We start from the raw sequence: 19076 nt of genomic DNA, 5'->3' as shown, positions 1-19076 counted from the left end.
ACTATCCCTTTAAATCTGTAGACTATTATGTGGAAACCAGGACGTCTCTGCAGCATGACAATATTTAATTTAAAATGGTATTTTGACACACATTATTGCCTTTAACAAATATTGTGCCTCCTGCAATTTGAAAATTGCATTAGGACAGAATGTGACTTCAATAAAATTTGGATTAATTGCTCAGCAGTAGAACACAGTAGATAACACAATGTACACAGGAGTAGGGAATAACACAAGCTCTCTGCCAAAAAACTGCTGCATTTGCTGCTACTTTCCAACCTTCTCAAAAAATCAGTTGGACATTTTTTTTCACTCAAACAGCCAGATGGGATTATCAGCGTGAGAGGAGTTTACCTCATCAAAGTCTGCTATGATCTCGTTGAGAAGACGGAGGCACTCCAGTCCTTCCTTATTGACATCAGACTCGGTGTAAAACTCTTTGAAGTCCGGGATGGAGGCGAACATCACACACACCGACTCATATGACTGATGATAAAGGTCCTGATAACAAGCGAGAAGAAGAAGATAACAGCTGGATGTGTTGTATCGATCGAGCGCTGGTGGAGGAAAGTTAGAGACGGATGGTCTGTGGTTTCAATGAGGCTCAACCACAGAGAGATCTATGAGCCGAATACCTCACACTGAACAATGACACTGACTCTTTAAATAAAGAAAATGAAACTTTAATTATCTCTGTGAGGACACCGGGTCACTGCAGCAGCAAAATAGTAACAGCATTCATCACAGGACAGACAGAGAGTAAGACAGATGTAAGAAGGGAGGACTTGAGGGTACAGAGTGTGACCAAAAATTTACAGCACTGAATGAATTAAAGGAGAAATATATGAATGGAAACTATGTTAGACAGGTGGGCTGCATCAATTAAAGCACGAGTTCAGAGACAGCAGCAGCAGAGCATGAAGAATGATAGAAAATGACAAGTAAATGTGTTCATTAAATTATACTGGGAAAGAAAATGATGCAAACAACAGTTTACTGTAACAGTTGAGAAAATGCTGACAAAAGATGTGAATTAACAACACATATAGATTTAATTTAAAAATACATTTTTCACAGCTTCTTTCCTCAGGCTGTGAGACTCATGAGAAATTCATCCCCCACACTCCACCATAAATAATAACTTATCTAATATATTGGATTTGTTATTTATTTATTCATGTATATAATTTTTTCGTCTTGAGAGTAGCATAAAGGTAACCTGACATGCCAGATGGTTTGCTGCACAGAACCATCTGGGAAGTCGTCCTTAGAAACTGTTTGGAAAAGGGCAAGCGCTTGGCACAACATTTGGCAAGTGATTGGATGAACCATCTGTCTATCATGTCTAACATGAACTTCGACCAATCATATCAGACTCTTGCCAAAGCTGGTTGGGAGAAGAGCGGTATTGAGAGTAATATTTCCAGCCTTCAGTGCTGGTCTTTGCTCTTCTTTCAAAAAAGAAACACTCTCCAGTTCTGATATAACTGACGACTCAATTTGGAATTCACCTCATTTTTCCAGTTGCGTCCTAGGAAGTGCTCGGCGACGTGAGCAGGCAAGACGTTCTCCAGCAGAACGCGGTTGAGGTTCTCCATGGTTTCGATCTCCTCGCACTCCCTCTTGAACTTGTCCCTCCACAGGAAGTCCAACCTACAGTAATATTCATTCTGTTACAGGAGGACACAGAGTAAAGAGACACCTGCGTCATTCACGCCCAGCGGCACTCTGCTCCGAGGCTACAGGTCACAGAACAAACCTGCATCAAAGCCAAGAAAAGAAACTGAGAAGCCGTCATTGTTAAAGGACCAGTGTGTAGGATTTAGTGGCAAGCAGATTGCAAACATCTCATCCAACCATCCCCTTCCAAGTGTGTAAGAGAACCACAAAACTCACAAAACACGAAAGGACTTATCTAGAGCCTGGTGCTGCTGTGTTTGTTCTGGGCAACATGGAAATCCTTGTGGAAGAGGACTGGTGCCCTTTGTAGATATAAATGGCTCATTCTAAGGTTCTGGTTCTCAAACAATAATAGAGGAAGCAGCCAATAAAATAAAAATAATTCAAGCAGAATTTTAGTGAAATGACGGTAAGCATTACAGCTTCAGCAAACATTTCATTCAGACCATGGACCCCTTAGCTCAGGGGTTCTGGGGGCCAGTTTGGCCTTTTCTTCCCCCCGACATGATGTCAAAAATATAATATAATCTATTTTGCTAATAATATATGGGATTCATCTTGATGTGTATTTTCAAACACATTTTAATTTCTGAAAAACAAAACAAACAAGCAAACAAACATACAAAAAACCCCTGCAGTAACTCTGAGGACCCCTTAGGGGTTACGGTCCTCCTGTTGAAGACCCAGATTCTAAAGTAATGAACAAAACAACGATTTTTTTTTCCAGGTGATTATACAATGATGATGAATATTGTATTCCATTTCTGCCCTATTCTGTTAATAAGTCCTCGTAAATATTGCACACTGGACCTTTAATTCTGATGTTTGGTTTGGACTGGAGTTGGAGTCCATGACATGAGAGCTTTGCATAGAAATTGGCCACCTGCATTCTGCTCTAATCATCTTCACTAAATGGAACCTGACCAGGATTTCTGGGAAAACATAACCAACTGAAACTAAAGGGTTTGCTTGGTATTCACAGAAAATTAATGTACCAGTAAGACGACGATGAAGCCGTGTGAGAAACTCTGTTCTCACTGCTCAAGGAAACAGTAAGCAGTGTTTTGCATGAAAGATAGCTACTGCTTCTTTTCTTTTCTTTTTTTTTTTTTTTTAAGTGTTTTCGTTATTAACGCTTGAAGGACTTTTCTATCTACATCCTAGGAGTGTGTGTTTGTGTCCCCTGAACACACCATCATTATACTGGTACATATTTTGAAAGCTGCAGGCTACCTGGGAGCTGGCCCTGACAGTGTGTGCGCACGGATGTGTGTGGGAGCGTTTTCAGTCTCCTGTGAGATAGATTTCATGTGTGTAGTTAGCAGTCAGCATGATGTATGTGTGTACTGAATACTTTTCCCCTTGAGATTAAAGTATGGTGCCAATTTAGAGCGCTCCAACAGTGTAGGCCCATACCGCGCTGCGATCCTGCTGCTATAGTGTTGATAGCCTGAGGCTGAAATAGAAATATAGACCAGTCCAGCCCCCTAAGGGCAGTGTTAGTCTGAGCCATTTGTGTATGTATACATATGTGTATGTACAGTTGGAGCACTTGCTTCCCCTGTGGAGAGAGGAACTCAAGTACCTCCAGGAGTCTAGAAAGTAGGCCAGAAGAAACGGAGCTCATTCCAGATGCTGTTGAGAAACCGGATAACAAGCCAGTAAATGAGCTTTGCGCCGTCGTGCATCTGTTCTTGAGGGATGAATTACAGATGCCTTCGTTCTCCTAACCTGCTTTCTCCTCCCTCTGACTAAATGCTTGGAAATGGGCTCATTAGGGTTGGCGATGAAGATTTTTGCAAGGCAAATTTGTTAATTGTAGACTAAAAGCATGTAAAATAGGCCTTGCGCCCTCATATCCGGCACAGATTTACACACTTCTGCGTCAGCAGCCTCCAATGATGCCACTCTGTGCACCTTTTGACCTGTTTTCAGAATTATTTTGATGATAGTTGATGAAGCATTTTACTGAACTAATTTCCACTCAAACAGCAAACGGAAGGACAAACCCAATTACTCCTGAAAGACCTTGATAAGAGCGCGGCCTGGAATAAGATATGACAGTAACAAAGAGTTTAGCACGGCAAAGTCTTGTTTCCAAAACAAACGCTCCCCTCCCTTCTGGTGACAGTGACCCAGAATGAGAACAAAACACAGAGCTGTTTGGACCGTCTGTGACGAGCCCCAGTTTTGGGTACACAGCCACTTGGGGGAGTCTTTCTGTCCAGAACATCTGCTTTGAGGTCAGAGCTGATGGATGGTACCCCGAAAAAGATAAAACACGCACACCAAATCTGTGTCAGCTGAGTTTAGCTCGCATGCGAAGCGAGGGCGGTGGAGATGGAGGCAGTGGACCAAGCTGACTGCTTCAGTACGACAGAGCTCCCCATCTGAACACGTACTTTGATCTGTGAGCACACTGAGCCAAATCCTTGAGCGCAGGTTCATTTGCTTCCAAAATTCATTCTGGAGAAAAGTGAAGATCATTTCAAATCCAGTGGTAACATGTCTGAGGAAAAAAAAATCTTTCCTCAGGCAGAGATTTTCCAGTAAAACAAGATTTTGTGACAGCTCTGAATGGTCCAATAAGATGGGTGTAACTGTAGTGAATGACCGTGGTTATGTTGGAAATTACATTGAAAAATATAGGCTATAATTTGCAAGCTGGGCTGACAGATTCTTTTTAGAAGTACAGGTAGTAAAAACATATTAACCAGAAAATGGTGGAGTAAGGAGTCTCCTACAATCCCTGAGTGGATAGAAATACTTCAGGAAATTTATACTATGGAATAATTGACTTTTTCTCTGAGATATACTACTGAAAATGTGAAAAATACTGGAAAATGGAAGTCCTGTTTGAATCTTAAGTAATTTATTTATTCTGGTTGGAGTCATTTTCCATATTTTCTTCTGTGCCAACAGGATGAACTTTTAAGTTATGATGGAATGGGAGACTCTCCCTCGTTGACAAATACTCTGGCTTTGCTCAAATCAAAGTCATGGATCATGAAGACTTCTAGGATCTCAGATGATGCAATGTAACCCAGATCCATTTCATTTTTATTTTACATGATGTTCAGGCATCAGGCATTTCACTTCACCTATGATGACTTTGTCTATTGTCCTCTGATCTCTCTGTTGTGTTTTTTGTCAAAGATCAACAAAAAGAAATTAGAAAAAAAAAGAAAATATAGGCAATAATTATATATCACTCTCACATAGTGATGTCTAGTCATGTTATAGTGGTGGTGTAGTTTAAGAAGAACACTGACCTGCCTGGCTAGTACCAGTAGGGTAATGAAGAAGATGAAAAGAGACACAGAGCCCATCGTCTTTAGGTCCTTCAGCACTCCTGGTCTGCACAGGGAGACAGAAATAATACAGGTATCACAATGTTGATCATCTGGTGTACCATGTCCAGTGAAAAAACAAACAAAATTAAAAATGACAATTCAAAAACTGACTGACTGTCCAGGTTACATACACACTGCCTCCCAGACTCCATTAACATTGCTGATGATTTCTTGTGACTCATAAACAGACACTTATTCAGCAAACATTTGGCATTAATTTGAACTCTAATTAATGTGAAACGGGCAAACTAAAACAATTATTCTGGCCCAGAACAGACCTTTCAATGGAGGACATCGCAGCTTTATTTCAACTTGTTTCCTTGATCTCTGATGGCATATTATGGTCATTTCATAATAAATTATTGTAAATATATTATATTTCTCCTTTAAGTCAGGGATGATCATATTTTATTAATCATAATTTATTTTATCAGTTTGCATAAGGACACCTCAGTGGTAGTAATGAAGGAGGGGCAAGCGCTGCCTTTCACTTTCACCACCCAGATTGATGACACTCATAAGCTCGCTTCTCCTTCCTGTGGACCTCAGGAGGAATAACCAGTACTTACCTGTCTCTGTTTACTCATGTGCATGTGCAGCAGATACACAATTAAAATGATAAGCGATGTTTAAAAAAAAAAATCTCTTTAATACCTGTAACATTCTACTTATAATATAATTTGTTTTCAGATCATACGTTGGGATGTATCATCTTGCTTTTGTACAACCACAATTCCATTAAAGTTGGGACCCTGTGTGAAACTTAAATAAAAACAGAATGCAATGATCTGCAAATCCCTTACAACCTAGATTCAATTGAATAAAGTACAAAGACTAGATATCTTAAATTCAAACTAATTAACTTAATTACTTTTTGTAAATATACTCTCAATCTTAATTTGAAGCTTGCAACACATTTCAATAAAGTTGAGACAGGGGCAACAAAACACTGTTGAAGTTGTGGGCAAATGGTCCAGCGGTTAAGATCAATGTTTCACACAGTTTCATGGATTTGGAATGGAATTTTTTCACAATCTATAATCCATAATATCACGAAAAGTCTCTGTAAGGGCCAAGGTTGCAAGCCAACAATGCAACCTTTGACTGACGAGTCCACATTCAGATTGTTTTCAGAAATCATGGACATTGTCTCCTCCAGGCTGAAGAGTGAAGAGCACCAGCACTAATTTCAGAAGACAGCATCTGTGATGGTATGGGGATGTTTTAATGCCCATGGCAACATGGGTAACTGTCACATCTGTGAAGGCCCCATTAATGCTAAAAGGTACATACAGGTTTTGGAGAAACATATGAGTCCCTTAAGTCCCTCCTTATTTCAGATGGACACATTCTGCATGTGTTACAACACTGTGGCTTTGAAGTCAGAGAGTTCAGGTACTAGACTGACCCGCCTGCAGCCCAGACTTGTCTCCCATTGAAAACTTGTGGCGCATCATGAAGCAAAAAATACGACGAGAAGGAGAGACCCCAGACTGTTGAACACCTGAGGTCATATATCAAGCAGGAATAAGGAACAGTTTCACTTTCAAAACTTAAAAGAAAAGGTGATGTAACACCGTGGTAAACATGCCCCTGTCCCAACTTCTTTGGAACATGCTGCAGGCATCAACCCGGAATGAGTGTATATTTACAAAAAACAATACATTTGATCAGTTTGAACATTAAATATCTTGTCTTTGTAATGTATTTAATTGAATATAGGTTGAAAAGTTTTTGCAAATCATTGTTTTTATTTATGTTTTACATAACATCTCAACTTTGATGGAGGATGAACCCATGTAAATCAGTTTGCTAGATATTAGTGATAGATACAACTTGATGTCATGCTTAGATATCTTTGAAGGTAATGATGCGTGAATTGATGCTTGTCGAGAAAGAACATTGATTTGTTCGGAAGTCCTGCTCTATTTCCTTTTCATTTAATACCGCATAACTATTTTTATTTCTGTGTCTCAGTGCTTTGGCAACATCAATATACTCTTTCTGCTAATAAGGTGAGAAAGAGAAACAAAAAGAGAAATGAGATGGAAAAAAAGTATTTCTTCACCCGTCTTTGTTACTGCTCTGAAAACTTTTTGCATAATGGGATTTTTTTCAGCGATGAGACTCCAGCTGTCAGTCAAATGTGAGAAATGAATTCAGCTCCATCAACACAAACTGCTGGATCTCATTCTGCCACCCATCATCCTCCTCTCCAGGGGTTACACTTGATCGACAGCGATAGGGGATATTGCTACTTCAGCAATTTGCTCCTTCTCTAGGGACCAGGGTCCAGTCTCATTAGTCATTTTAATGGGCTCTGCTCGACTGACGCAAACAGGCTGCGGGGTCAGAGGCGGGCGGAGGGTATCAAACAGATAACACCGACTTTAAGTGGGCCTAATAATTGTTTCATTACTGCCTAAAATAGAGACGAATAGTGTGTGTGAGTGTGTGTGTGTGTGTGTAGTGTTTGCAGGTACCTATCCAGTGTATCAGTGGCGTACAGCGCTTTGCTAAATCCGTCCAGCAGGGAGGCGTGTGTTTGGAGGATGATGATGTTGTAGATCACCACGGCAACCAGCATCACCACCATCTTCAGCTCATAGTTAATCCTCAGGAACACCGAGCATGACACCAGGCCCAGAATACAGCAGTAGATGAAGTACTGGAGGCAGAAAGAGAGTAAAGAAACACCAAATAACGTTTATGAAGAGGTGAAGCACTTGCCTAAATTATGTAGGAAGACAGGCAGCTTTGTTTGTTCAGTGTAACATGTTTTCAGTAAAGGTTAGGGATGTAACAATAAATCCAATATTGCGATCCAAAAAAAAGTCTTGATACCAGGGGTGTAACAATTCATCAGTATGAACCAGAAACTAGATTTAACGGAACCCTGGATCCATCTAAATGTACCATGAACAAGTCCATGGCCCGATTCAAAAGTTACAAACTGGTTAACTAAAGCATCTCTGAACAGCATCTCCACTGCTGTAAAAGGTTTCACGAGAGTAACGTTAGCGTGGCTTTTCTTGCAAGATAAAAACATGTCCAACATGTGTGGTTAACCTCGCATCCTCAAATCTAAAATCTATAGTTTGGAAGAGATTTGGATTTTATAAGCAGAAAAAATAACTGGCCATTTGTAAAGGTGTGACACAGACTAAAGTTTATATTCATGATGTCAAGCGGAATTGGAAAAGTAATAAACACAATGACTTGCAATTCTGAAATGATATATTTGTCTTCCATTTTCCCTCCAAGCCATAAAAGAACAAAAATATTTCCTGGCCCTTCATGAAATATATTTATTTGAAAGTAAGCAATGACACTTTTATAGAATTGGGTAACTTTAACTTATAATGTAAAATCAATGTCTACAACAAATGTTAAAGTCCCCCTCCTGTCAATACAATAAAAATTGCACTGCAAGAAGTAATAAATTATGTCTGTCTTTTTTTTGCAAAATAAGCTGAAAAACCTTGTTAAAATTGCTTTCATATAGTTCTACACTATGCCTTCATTTAGTATTCAAGGAATCATGAATATGCAAATACTCACATTCCCGCCGCTAACTATCTGCACCTGACTTCTCATCTGTTTTGCTAGCTAATCACGGTAACTAGCTACATTACACTCTGTGGATTAACAGGATTGGTTCCTTAGGTTTATGATGTCATATACACACCCTGACTGAATATGTTTTTTTTTGTTTGTTTGTTTTTCTTGCTCACTGCAGTTTCAAAGCAAGAAATGCTTTACTGCTTATTTTGCTCCTGATGTGTCTTGTAGCACATTGAAAACACCACGTGGACGTGTTAACAAGGTTAAAAACCTCATTTTCAGTGGAAGGTTTCTTTAAGAACTGTATCAGATTGCTTTGCATAAAATCCCACAGAATCATTGTGTCATAAAATGTATCGTAGCCTTTGTATCAGATCGATAGCGTACCAGACTGTGACGATATCTACCATGATAATACACTGCTAAATATTTGATTTCATTATTTTTATTTCACTTAAGGACTGCCAATGACTGCTGCACTGTTTTGTTGCAGTTGCAGACAGAATATAAACATTCATTACCAAAGACAGTTAATGCTAATTTTTTTTTTTTTTGGAAACATCCTTTGTTTTTTTTAATTTAAAGCATACTGACATGAGAATATGTCAATATTCTTATACAACAACCACATTTTGTGATCATCCACACATCCATACTTATTAATAAATCTTTGAGCTGTGATAATTCCTCTTTATAGTGTATCTGACAACCTGAAACCACTGATGACTAAAATAAACATCTTAGTTTATCTGGAGTTAATTTTTAATCTTGTTTTATTTAATCTGCTTAGTAGATTTGAAACAGCTGTATAAGAGTTTGCTTGTGACAGGAAAAAACGGACATGGCTGTCTGTCTGAATTGTTTTCTTTAATTGTAAAGAGTCACAGCTGTGTAACACTGAGCAGTGAGACATGTCACTTCACTTCACTTCGCACCAACTTGTGATTTAAGAAAATTTCTCTAAATGTTGCAATACATGCTGTTAAAAAACACATTTTAAATTTGAAAGATTAAATGTTTTAAATGACTGTCAACTCATTTAAGCTGTTTTTGGATACTGGTGGTCAGTTATGTTCACATATTTACAAAAATGACATATGACTACACATCTACCATCTTTTGTTGTCTCCACACTATTGTACTTACTGGCAGATAAAACTCCTTTTCTTCTTTGTCTTTTTCCTGGTAGTCCAGCAGGCTGTCATTAGTTAGATTGACAGGTGGAGTTGTCATCAGGACTTGAGGTGGAGGAGTTGTTAGGACGTCCTTGGTGGATCCTCCAGGATCCTCCACAAAGAACTAACAAACAAAACAGAAAGGATGGAGGGCAAAATGTTTGAACCATGGTTTCACTATCACAGCAGCCATGGCTGATTTATATTACAGTTTGTGATGTAAAGATTCGCCAACAAGACTAGTTACTTAGTTTATCAATCTTTTACTGTAAACAGTTAAAATATATTTGATCATGTGGAGAAATAAACACAGCTGGATGTAGGTCAGTATAGTAAAGCCACTACCTATGGTATAAGACATCATATATTCATTTTATCCTTGTGACCCTGAGTTATAAGTAAACAAAGTTTCTAGTTCTTTTAGTTCTAGTGTTTCTTATTATCGATTTCTGATTCTGATAACAGGGTATTTTCAAACAGGCATTTCTTCTGTTTGCTTTATCAGACAACAGAGCACAGCAGCTGACCAAACAGGTAAAAGGATGGTCATTAAAAACTAGTAGTAGTATTTATAGTATTTATACTTCATGTGTTAGGAGTATCAAAAAAAAATGGATTAAAATAAAAAATGTTATCACTAAAAATTAAGTATAGAATGGTTCAGTGATGCACTCTTTAAAGTGATGTTGATTTTTTTTTTGTTTCCAGCTCCACCACATGAGCTGTGGAGATGAACTGATCAGTGTTCTGGTCTTTCATACACATTACCCAGACCATGCATCTGAATCCACACAAAACACAATGTGATGTGGCATGTGAACGACTCATATTGTCACTACTTAAAGAAAGTTGAAAAGAAGTCGTAAACAAATAAGAATGTTCATAACAAAGCATGCATCTCTACTTTTTGATAATAAACAAATCTACTATCATGTGAATGTAGCAGTGTTTGGTATTATCACAAGATCCCATTAAGAAGAACTAAATCAGGTTAGTGTGGCATCCATGATGGAAACAGAGAGCATCATCACAGTCATAAGACCTGATTATGTCTCGTACTAATTTTGTACAGCAATGATAAACAAATGTGATACTCAGCTTCGCACAGTTATGAAGGCTTATAGCAACAGGTTTCTCACCATATTGAAGATGGCCATCACCAGGATGAGAGCAGTGGTTGTCAAGGTGAGGACCAGTCGCAGCCAGGGGTTATTGGTGACGATGATGCGGGAGGAAGTGGGAAACCAGGTTAGGGAGCAGAAGGAGCCCTTCCTCCCCTGCTGGGGATGCAAAGAAAGAGAAGGAACGATCAGAACAGGAGGAAAGTGGGAGAAGCAGTGGATCAACCCAAAGAACAAATATTATAAGGCTCATAGTGAAATCTTAATCTCGATCTTTCTGCTCTGACTTCTAGGAAATAATACTCCTCTCCCCTGAGAACACAGTGGTCTTTCTTATGACCGAAATTAAAGCCAAGATACTGGTTACATGGAAATCACTCTGATTAAAAAGTCATATCTGTTTTTGTTTTTTTTTTTTTTTTTTATAGCTCAGGGCTTTTTAGCAAATCTCTCTACATCTCAGCAAATAAAAACAAAGCCAGATAGTATGAGACCTAAGGTAATCTGTCACATACATGTGTAACCTGGAGGTACTTCATTAAAAATCAACTTGAGAAGTGAAATTATTTTTTAATGAAAAAAAACAAACCCTCTTTTGTTCTCACTGAGGAGTTTCAGAAGCCCTGAGAAACAAGTGAGAAGGAAAATACTGGTGATCAATTATCTATGTCTGATCGAAATTGTCCACTCTAAGAACAAGTGAAAAAACTTTCAAGTTCTTTCTAAGTTTATCTATTTCACTTGTGAAAGTAGCGAGAAAAAAAGTTTTGTCAGAATAATTTCTTTAAGTTATGATTAACAGACCTGCATTTATATAGTGCTTTTCTAGTCTGTCGTCTACTCAAAGTGCATTTACAACTACTCATCACATTCACACACTGATGGAACAGGAAGGAAAAAATAGAATTACTTTGCCTCCACCAACCAGTTAAGTTGCAGTTTACATCCACATCAGTCCACACTCATATGTACTGACAACTTTGAAGGAATTTAATAAAAGTTATTAAGAGCCTTTGGAAAATGGGTGTTATCACTTTGCTGACACTGATTCCAGTGAATAATTCCTGCGAGACACAGGCTGTCTTCAATTAGACAATATTTTTTACATAGGAGGACTGATAGGGAGCCAAACACTATCACGTCACGTTTGATCATTAGTAGATGAATTCTTGTGTTTTGACCAAAAAAGTGTTTATGAGGTAACAGGGACCTTGACCTTTGACCTCCAAATTCTAATCAGTTCATCAGTTCAGAAAAATGGGACATGAGCTTGAACTTCGACCTTTGATCACTAAACTCTAATCACTTCATCCTTGAGTCCAAGTGAAACATTTTTGTCAAGTCTGAAGAAATTTCCTCAAGGCATTCTTGAGATATCACGTTCACAAGAACGAAACGCATGGATAAAAATCATAATGCCTCCGGCCGAGGCTGTTGCCGACGCAAAGGCATAAAAATTTCACTCTAAACATAATATTGTGTGTAAGCAAGTTATGTGACATTACTGTCATGTCTTTCTTTTTAGTAGAAATGTATTTTAATCAGCGCTAGTCTGCTGTTAGCATTAGCTATATTGGCCAAAAGATAGGCATGACAGTAACGTTACATACCTCACCTGGGAGAAAAAAAAGATCCTGGCAAAACCTTTTTCAAGTCATAAAAAGAAGAGAAAGAAATTGGATCATCAGATTTTTGTCCTTACTTGCCTCTCAGGGATTCAGGACTAGATTTTACATCTTCACATCACAGGTTTTCTTCCCATGGTTGTGGTGGTGTTTTCTCCCTAGCAACAGCTAAGCTCATTTGACTTGAAAAGGTATTTTTTTTTCCCAAGAAATGCATTTGATCACAATAGCCATGTAAAATGCACTCTTTCACAGATGAATGGAGCACATCCTTTAACTATAATATGCCCCATTAACAGTAATTTACAACGACCTGACTGACGCCTGGAGCTCAAGCACCCACACACACATATAAAGTATGTTAGACATGGCCTCTCATTAGTCAATGTGCTCTTTCAACAGTGACCACTGCAGCTTTTATTGTTCAGTATTTAATTGATGGTTATTACAAACCAATGAAACATAATCTCTCTATTCGTATTGAAGCAGTATATAAAGCTGATATCTGGGTCAGGCAGACCCATGTTTATTGATAACTCTTCATTAATCAGAGGTGACCAACAAACTGAGTGATAATACTCTCCTGAGAAGCAAGAGGGAGGAAAATTGGCTCTTAGGGGAGCAATCAGTTATTGATTATCCACAAAACACTTGTGACAGGTAGCTGTAGTAGGCTGTAAATAACGCCCATCCTTCCACTTCTGCCGGATAACAAACAACAGTAGTGAAGTGATGGATGAGGGAGAATAAAAGGTAGATCAGCTCATAAAATTCTTGGGTGGAATCATGGCTGCTGAGCTCATATGAGAGATGTCATTGTAGCTGTTACAGAGGAACCAGGTACAACTTTATATTCCAAATGGTCCTTTGCCGCAGCCACCATAGGTTCTCCTACATGTTTGAAAGGGGAGGGTGAGATGAGATTTTTACAGTCTGCAAGCTCACCACGAGAGGCCGCTAAATCCTCCACAAAATGAGAGCCAAATCTCATGAAAACTGAAAAATATACCTATAAAAAATTAGATGGGCAATTCGAAATGAAATAATTTATAGGGGCCAGTTCATCCCAAAATCAATACACATCCTCTTACCTGTAGTGCTATTTATCCTCCTAAATTATGTTGGTGTGAGTTGCTGAGTTTTGGAGATATCGACAGAGATGTCGGCCTTCTCTCAAATATAATGGAAAAATAATGGGCACTCTGCTTGTGATGTTCGAAAAAAAATGAATGAATGTCTCTTTCCAGAAATCATTACCTGGTTGCTCTGGTTCTTTCTACTAAACTATATAATAAGCATTGTGGTAGATAACGCAGCGGTGCTACCATTACAGCTCAGCTGAGGAGGACACCATTAATATTTACATCACAAGGATGAGCCTCCTGTCCATGAGTAGATGTACGCTTCCTTCTGCATGTTGGTATGGTTGGTGGGTGTTGTTCAGTAGAAAGAAAATAGCTCCTAATAAATTTTTTGGTGCTTTGAGCACCACGAGTCGAGTACCATCTCCTTCCATTATATTGGAGAGAAGCAACGGGCCAGCAGCCAAAACTGGGTCTGGGTGTGGCTCCTTAAAACTTAAACTATATACAAAACAAACTAATGATGCCTGTCTTTTCTCTCCTCCGGCCTGGCCTCACCCCTTATTGGTCATTATGTAACTCTAGTGGTCATTATCATAATGTACTGTATTATGTCATATTATATTATATTATATAGTATACTGTTATATTGTACCCCACTGCATTATTGTGCGATATTATATTGTATATAATGATGATACTGACAATATTATATTATCATAGAATTATTTTATCATTGTATAATCATTACAAAATTAACAACACACATTTCCCTTCCCTCTGCCACACATCATTTGCCCTTGTGTGAACTGTCCTTTCAATATTTCCTTCTTTTTCAAAGCAGTTTTAAAGATGAAAAATAATTTAGCCAAATAATTCATGAAAGGTCAGCGTTTAAGTGTGACAGTCCATGACTGTGACGTGTCCTGACGATATCTTGTGAGCTGCTTACACTTCCTCCATGATTTCCACAGTTGAAACAGACCAAATTGGGAGATTTGTAAGGGAAGAATAAACTCATGCTGAGGAAAATTAAAGGTCAGACATTACTTAATGCTTTTTAATTTAGAGATTCTCAATGATTTTTTTGGCAGATAAAGTAGTTATACAATTTAGATTTAGATTAGATTAGCATTTATTATTTCACTTCGGTGCAATTTGTCTTGGGTGTTCAAAAGAACACAGGCAGAGCAGCATATAACCAAACTACAATTAACGTGCAGTATCACACCCAGATCCATGAACACCAGAACATATACACCAAGAATACTGCACAGATACCAGACATCAAAATAATTTCTAGAGTAAAGAAAAAGAAAAGGTACCTTCCACATTCAGCCAATTAAATGGGCCAATCTGGAATTTTGAGATAATCAGCAATGGCCTGCGATCACAAAACCAAAACCACAAAACAAAAGAAAAAATGTCTGCGGACACATCTGGGGTATCAGAGTAGTTTTATGAATACAAGTATGACTATGTGAGGGCAGTATCGGTGCATCTCTACTTAAAGCCCAGTCATGTTCTGAAATATAAATCAAAACCCAGTGTTTTTTTCTATTTCATTAACCAATAAAAATGTCACTTAAAATGTCATGTTCCTAGCTGAGATGACCATGTATATTAGATTGTAGTGTGCATGAACTAATAGAACTATACCTGACTTTTCTTTACCTTGTTATGTATCGACCATCAGCTGCCCTGATCTCTAAATATCGGCACCAGTTCTTGAAAAACCCATATCTGTTGACCACTAATTGCGTGTGTGCGTGTGTGTTTACCGATAAGTCCATAAAAACTCACCATAATGTGACCAGCGAAGCAAAGGAGCAGGATCAACGCCAACAGCAGGAATGCCAGGCCAAAGGAGATCCCCAGCACAGCAGTTCTGCAACACACACACACACACACACACACACACACACACACACACACACACACACACACACACACACACACATTATTCTACAACCCTTTTGGCACCTCTCAGCTCTCTGCAGTGCCATCCTGGGCAATAAACGTAATGAAGGTTATAATGTATTCTACCTTTAGACCTGCTATCCATTTACATTAAGTAAGCATGACTGTCGATTGCTCAGCAGCATGCTGTGCTTCATAATGCATTTATGTTAAGGTGTCACCTTTTCTAAGGAGGAACACAGTATGGCTGATTTAAGGATCTCTGCCATAAAACAGATGATGTCACGTCTAAATGCGCAGAGCTATGCTGCGACAAACAGAGGAAAGATAAAGAGAGTGAGAGACGGAGAGGTGAATTGGACAATCGATGGCTTCTCAGATGCTGAATTACACCTTTAGCTCCCACAGGCAGTAAATTAGCATGACTGTGAATTTCTCTCCTCACCATTAAAGAGGCGACACACTTTGATTCACCTGATCTATAATCACTGGCAGACATGATGCCCTTTCATCTCGATCTGCGTTTTAGCATTCTGCCTCTTGCCCCCCTGCCTCTTTCATTTCAGCGCCATCCTGTTGATGAGACAGCTGGCGTCAAATGGCTTTTTCATATCAACCCGCTGCCACAGCTGGAGTTTGCTGACGCTACAGGCACTGTGCAGTGTAAATCCTGCGGAAGGGGTGCAGACTTACTTGGGCAAGACGAGGACCTGCACTATGAATATACAGCAGAATATGAGGCAGGCGCAGGTGACGTAGTACTTGAACGCTGGTAATGTTGTGGATCTGTACTGTTGAGAGAAGATAAGGCAGAGAATTGGAAAATTGGGTACAGCGTTATGAGGACGTGTGAAGTAGCAGCTGTAAGACATGTTAGCACAAATTAAAAATTAACACTGTGCATGCACAACATATAAAAATATACCAGATTTGTATGTGGAATGAAGTAGCGAAAATGTTGGTACATGTTTTTCTGTGGGTGGAGCATAGGCAGAGGCAAAATAATAGAGTAAAAAGTTCCTCCCCTTCCGGTGGATCACTATGGAACCTTACTTCACAAAAAATATGAACAGCAGTCAATGGCAAGAACAGGGCGGAGCTTACCATTAGGCAAGGGTTGGCTATTACCTTAGGCCTCCATCCACGATGGGCCTCATAAACTTATGGTTATTATGATATTTTCGCGGTATATAAGGGATTTTTCGTCCAAACCACAGTTGGTGATTGTTGCAAAAGTGGAAAGACTGACCAAGGCGGTTTCGGTGAGTTTGATGAGTTTAAATGAAGCATGTTTTATACGTTAATGAAGGCAATTCATTCAGAAGGGTGACTGTTATATTTCTGTGTTTAATAAGGAATTTAAGCGCTCTTGACATTTTGAGTTTTGTTTATTTTGTTGTGTCTTGCACACATCTCCCAGCTTGTCTAGTTTAGCCCTAGTTGACTTTCAGTTTGACAGGCAGTGGCAGCTGGTATGCGATAAAACTTGTTTTTGAGCCATTACTACTTCGATTCTGCCACCAACACCACAGCAAGATGACATATTTGCTTGGTTATGTGACCTACTGCTCAGAGGTGATTCATGTTTGCCACCAGTTTTCCTTTGTTTTGCCTCCAGCTAACAACGTGATGTAATCTTGACGTCAGCATTAAAAAGTTTATACAGTGGACAATCTATGTCCTATATGGTTGTAAAGCCTTCTTGATGATTCCTGTCTCACTGAACAACTATACAATTTCATTGCTGGCTGATGTGGTTGGTATGCATTCGCCTACCTCTTTCTCCAGAGCTTTGTTGTGAAAGAACAGTGAGATCCTCTGGATGTCCTCAGACTTCAGCCACTGTCTGGAGACCCAAGCAAAACAGACAGACTCAGACAATACAGAGGGACAAGGTCCTGGATTGTGTTATGTGGTATCTGAACACTATTCTGTAACTCTTCATCGTGCTGTAACAAGCCAATTATTAATGTGCAAATGAAAAAACACCTCCATTTCAGTGAATAAAGCCAGTGAGCTTGTCTTGCTTTATTTACAACAACATAGATGGGGCAGATTACATTGATAATACTGTGCACTTGAAATTTTTTGCTATTTCTTATGAGAAATGCACCATAAAACACAGGGGACAGCATAGTACATAACTTTACTAATTTTGTTAATGAGCAGTTGATAAAATTGCATTGTTACATCAATAAAGCAAGATAAAACGAATGTGTTTTTTTCTCATAAAAACACTTTAAATTCTTTCATATATTTAAAATATCCAGCCAACAATGGGAGAATATGTGTGAAACTATTATTATATTGGCATAAATTTGGTTGGAAGAATCAAACCATACATGTTGGAGAAGTTATGGGGATGAGGAGGCAAATCACCACCATGTTGTTTGGTGCTGCCCCAAGATACAAATATTTTGAGACAGTATTTGGAGAATCATGCAGCATATTACCAGAAGCAATAAGATAATAAGTTAGATACAAGTTATATATTGCTGTCTGTTAGATATAAGTTTATGGACGACATAGTGCCTGGCAACATTGTTGTATTATATGGTTTTTTTCTTTAAAAAGAAACAAAACAATTTAATAAAGCTACAGTCCTGTCATCAGTGAACTTTTGAAGATGCTTCTTCTGACTTGATGTTTCTACCTCTTAGCACCAGGAGGACCCTCATCTGAAGGGAGTGCAAGTTGTGCATGATGCATGATTTTGAAAAATGATGCAGAAAGTGGATGCTCAGCAGACACGGTGCTTACTTCTGCGAATTGATGCCGTCGATGGTGCGAATCATTCGCTCATTGAGTTCCTCCTCAAACCTCCTCCTTTGAGATTTGGATCTGGGATGGAAGCGGAGGGGAGGACAGATTTAAACATGAGGCACGGAATAAAAATGATGAAACGCTGTGATGAGAGAGTGATTACGTGTGTCGTGATTATTAATGCGGCGCTGCTCCTTTCTCACCTCTCTCGTCTCTGGAAGTGGTACTGCCCCATTGGAACGTCCTGACACAGGAATCAGATCATTCGCGTATCAGTGACTTAAATCTGTGTGGGTCTGTGTGTGTATGTTTGAAAGAAAGTGAGGACAGCGTTCTACTTACAGTTGTGTTGATCTTTCCGTTGTCTGTGGTCATGCTGTCTCGGTGGTGGAGGTTGGCGAAGGGCTTGGCAGCGCCCCAGGACTCCAGGTATCTGGTCATTCTGACAGACGCCCTCATCTTCCCACCGTCCAGAGAGGGACGAGAGCGCACGCCCAACAGAGGGCTGTGCCTCTCAGTCTGCAACACCAACAAGAGTAGAGAAGGAAACGGGTGAATTTGTTGTGTACTGTAACTGTATGTCATGTGGTAGCACAGTTAGAAAAGTCATCAAGAGTCAACAATTCAGTGAACTGACTCCGTAACGTCTGTTATACCTAAATATATCTAAAGTTTGTTAATATGAGCTAACATAAGCTCCTGGTCATTTCACACCAGAGTTTCAGTAGCAAAAGTGTATTTAACTGAACGGTTAGAGACTATGATCAGTTTAAATTATTTCCTCTCATTGTGA

The 19076-nt window shown here is 39.1% G+C and overlaps 1 protein-coding gene across 3 annotated transcripts in view; it reads right to left on the bottom strand.

The window, feature by feature from the left end:
* The window catches only part of adcy2b (adenylate cyclase 2b (brain)), a 64713-nt gene that overhangs the window by 3771 nt on the left and 41866 nt on the right, over nt 1–19076 (bottom strand). The window contains exons 10-21 of one of the 3 annotated variants that reach the window (XM_084738750.1): nt 18626–18802; nt 18487–18527; nt 18281–18361; nt 17297–17366; nt 16214–16311; nt 15404–15488; nt 10912–11052; nt 9744–9896; nt 7517–7701; nt 4953–5037; nt 1512–1670; nt 355–501 (exon numbers count right to left, since the gene is read on the bottom strand). In XM_084738750.1, the coding sequence (XP_084594876.1) occupies nt 355–501; nt 1512–1670; nt 4953–5037; nt 7517–7701; nt 9744–9896; nt 10912–11052; nt 15404–15488; nt 16214–16311; nt 17297–17366; nt 18281–18361; nt 18487–18527; nt 18626–18802 (1422 nt within the window). Of the gene's footprint in view, nt 1–354; nt 502–1511; nt 1671–4952; nt 5038–7516; nt 7702–9743; nt 9897–10911; nt 11053–15403; nt 15489–16213; nt 16312–17296; nt 17367–18280; nt 18362–18486; nt 18528–18625; nt 18803–19076 lie in introns of those variants that run through there. The other 2 variants (XM_084738751.1, XM_084738752.1) reach the window with 2 other exon arrangements.

The sequence above is a fragment of the Lutjanus erythropterus genome, chromosome 16, assembly GCF_056507025.1.
Source record: "Lutjanus erythropterus isolate fLutEry1 chromosome 16, fLutEry1.hap2, whole genome shotgun sequence".
Taxonomy (NCBI): Eukaryota; Metazoa; Chordata; class Actinopteri; order Lutjaniformes; family Lutjanidae; genus Lutjanus; species Lutjanus erythropterus.
Note: the sequence above shows the minus strand (reverse complement) of the source record. Positions and strands in the feature narration are given on the sequence as shown.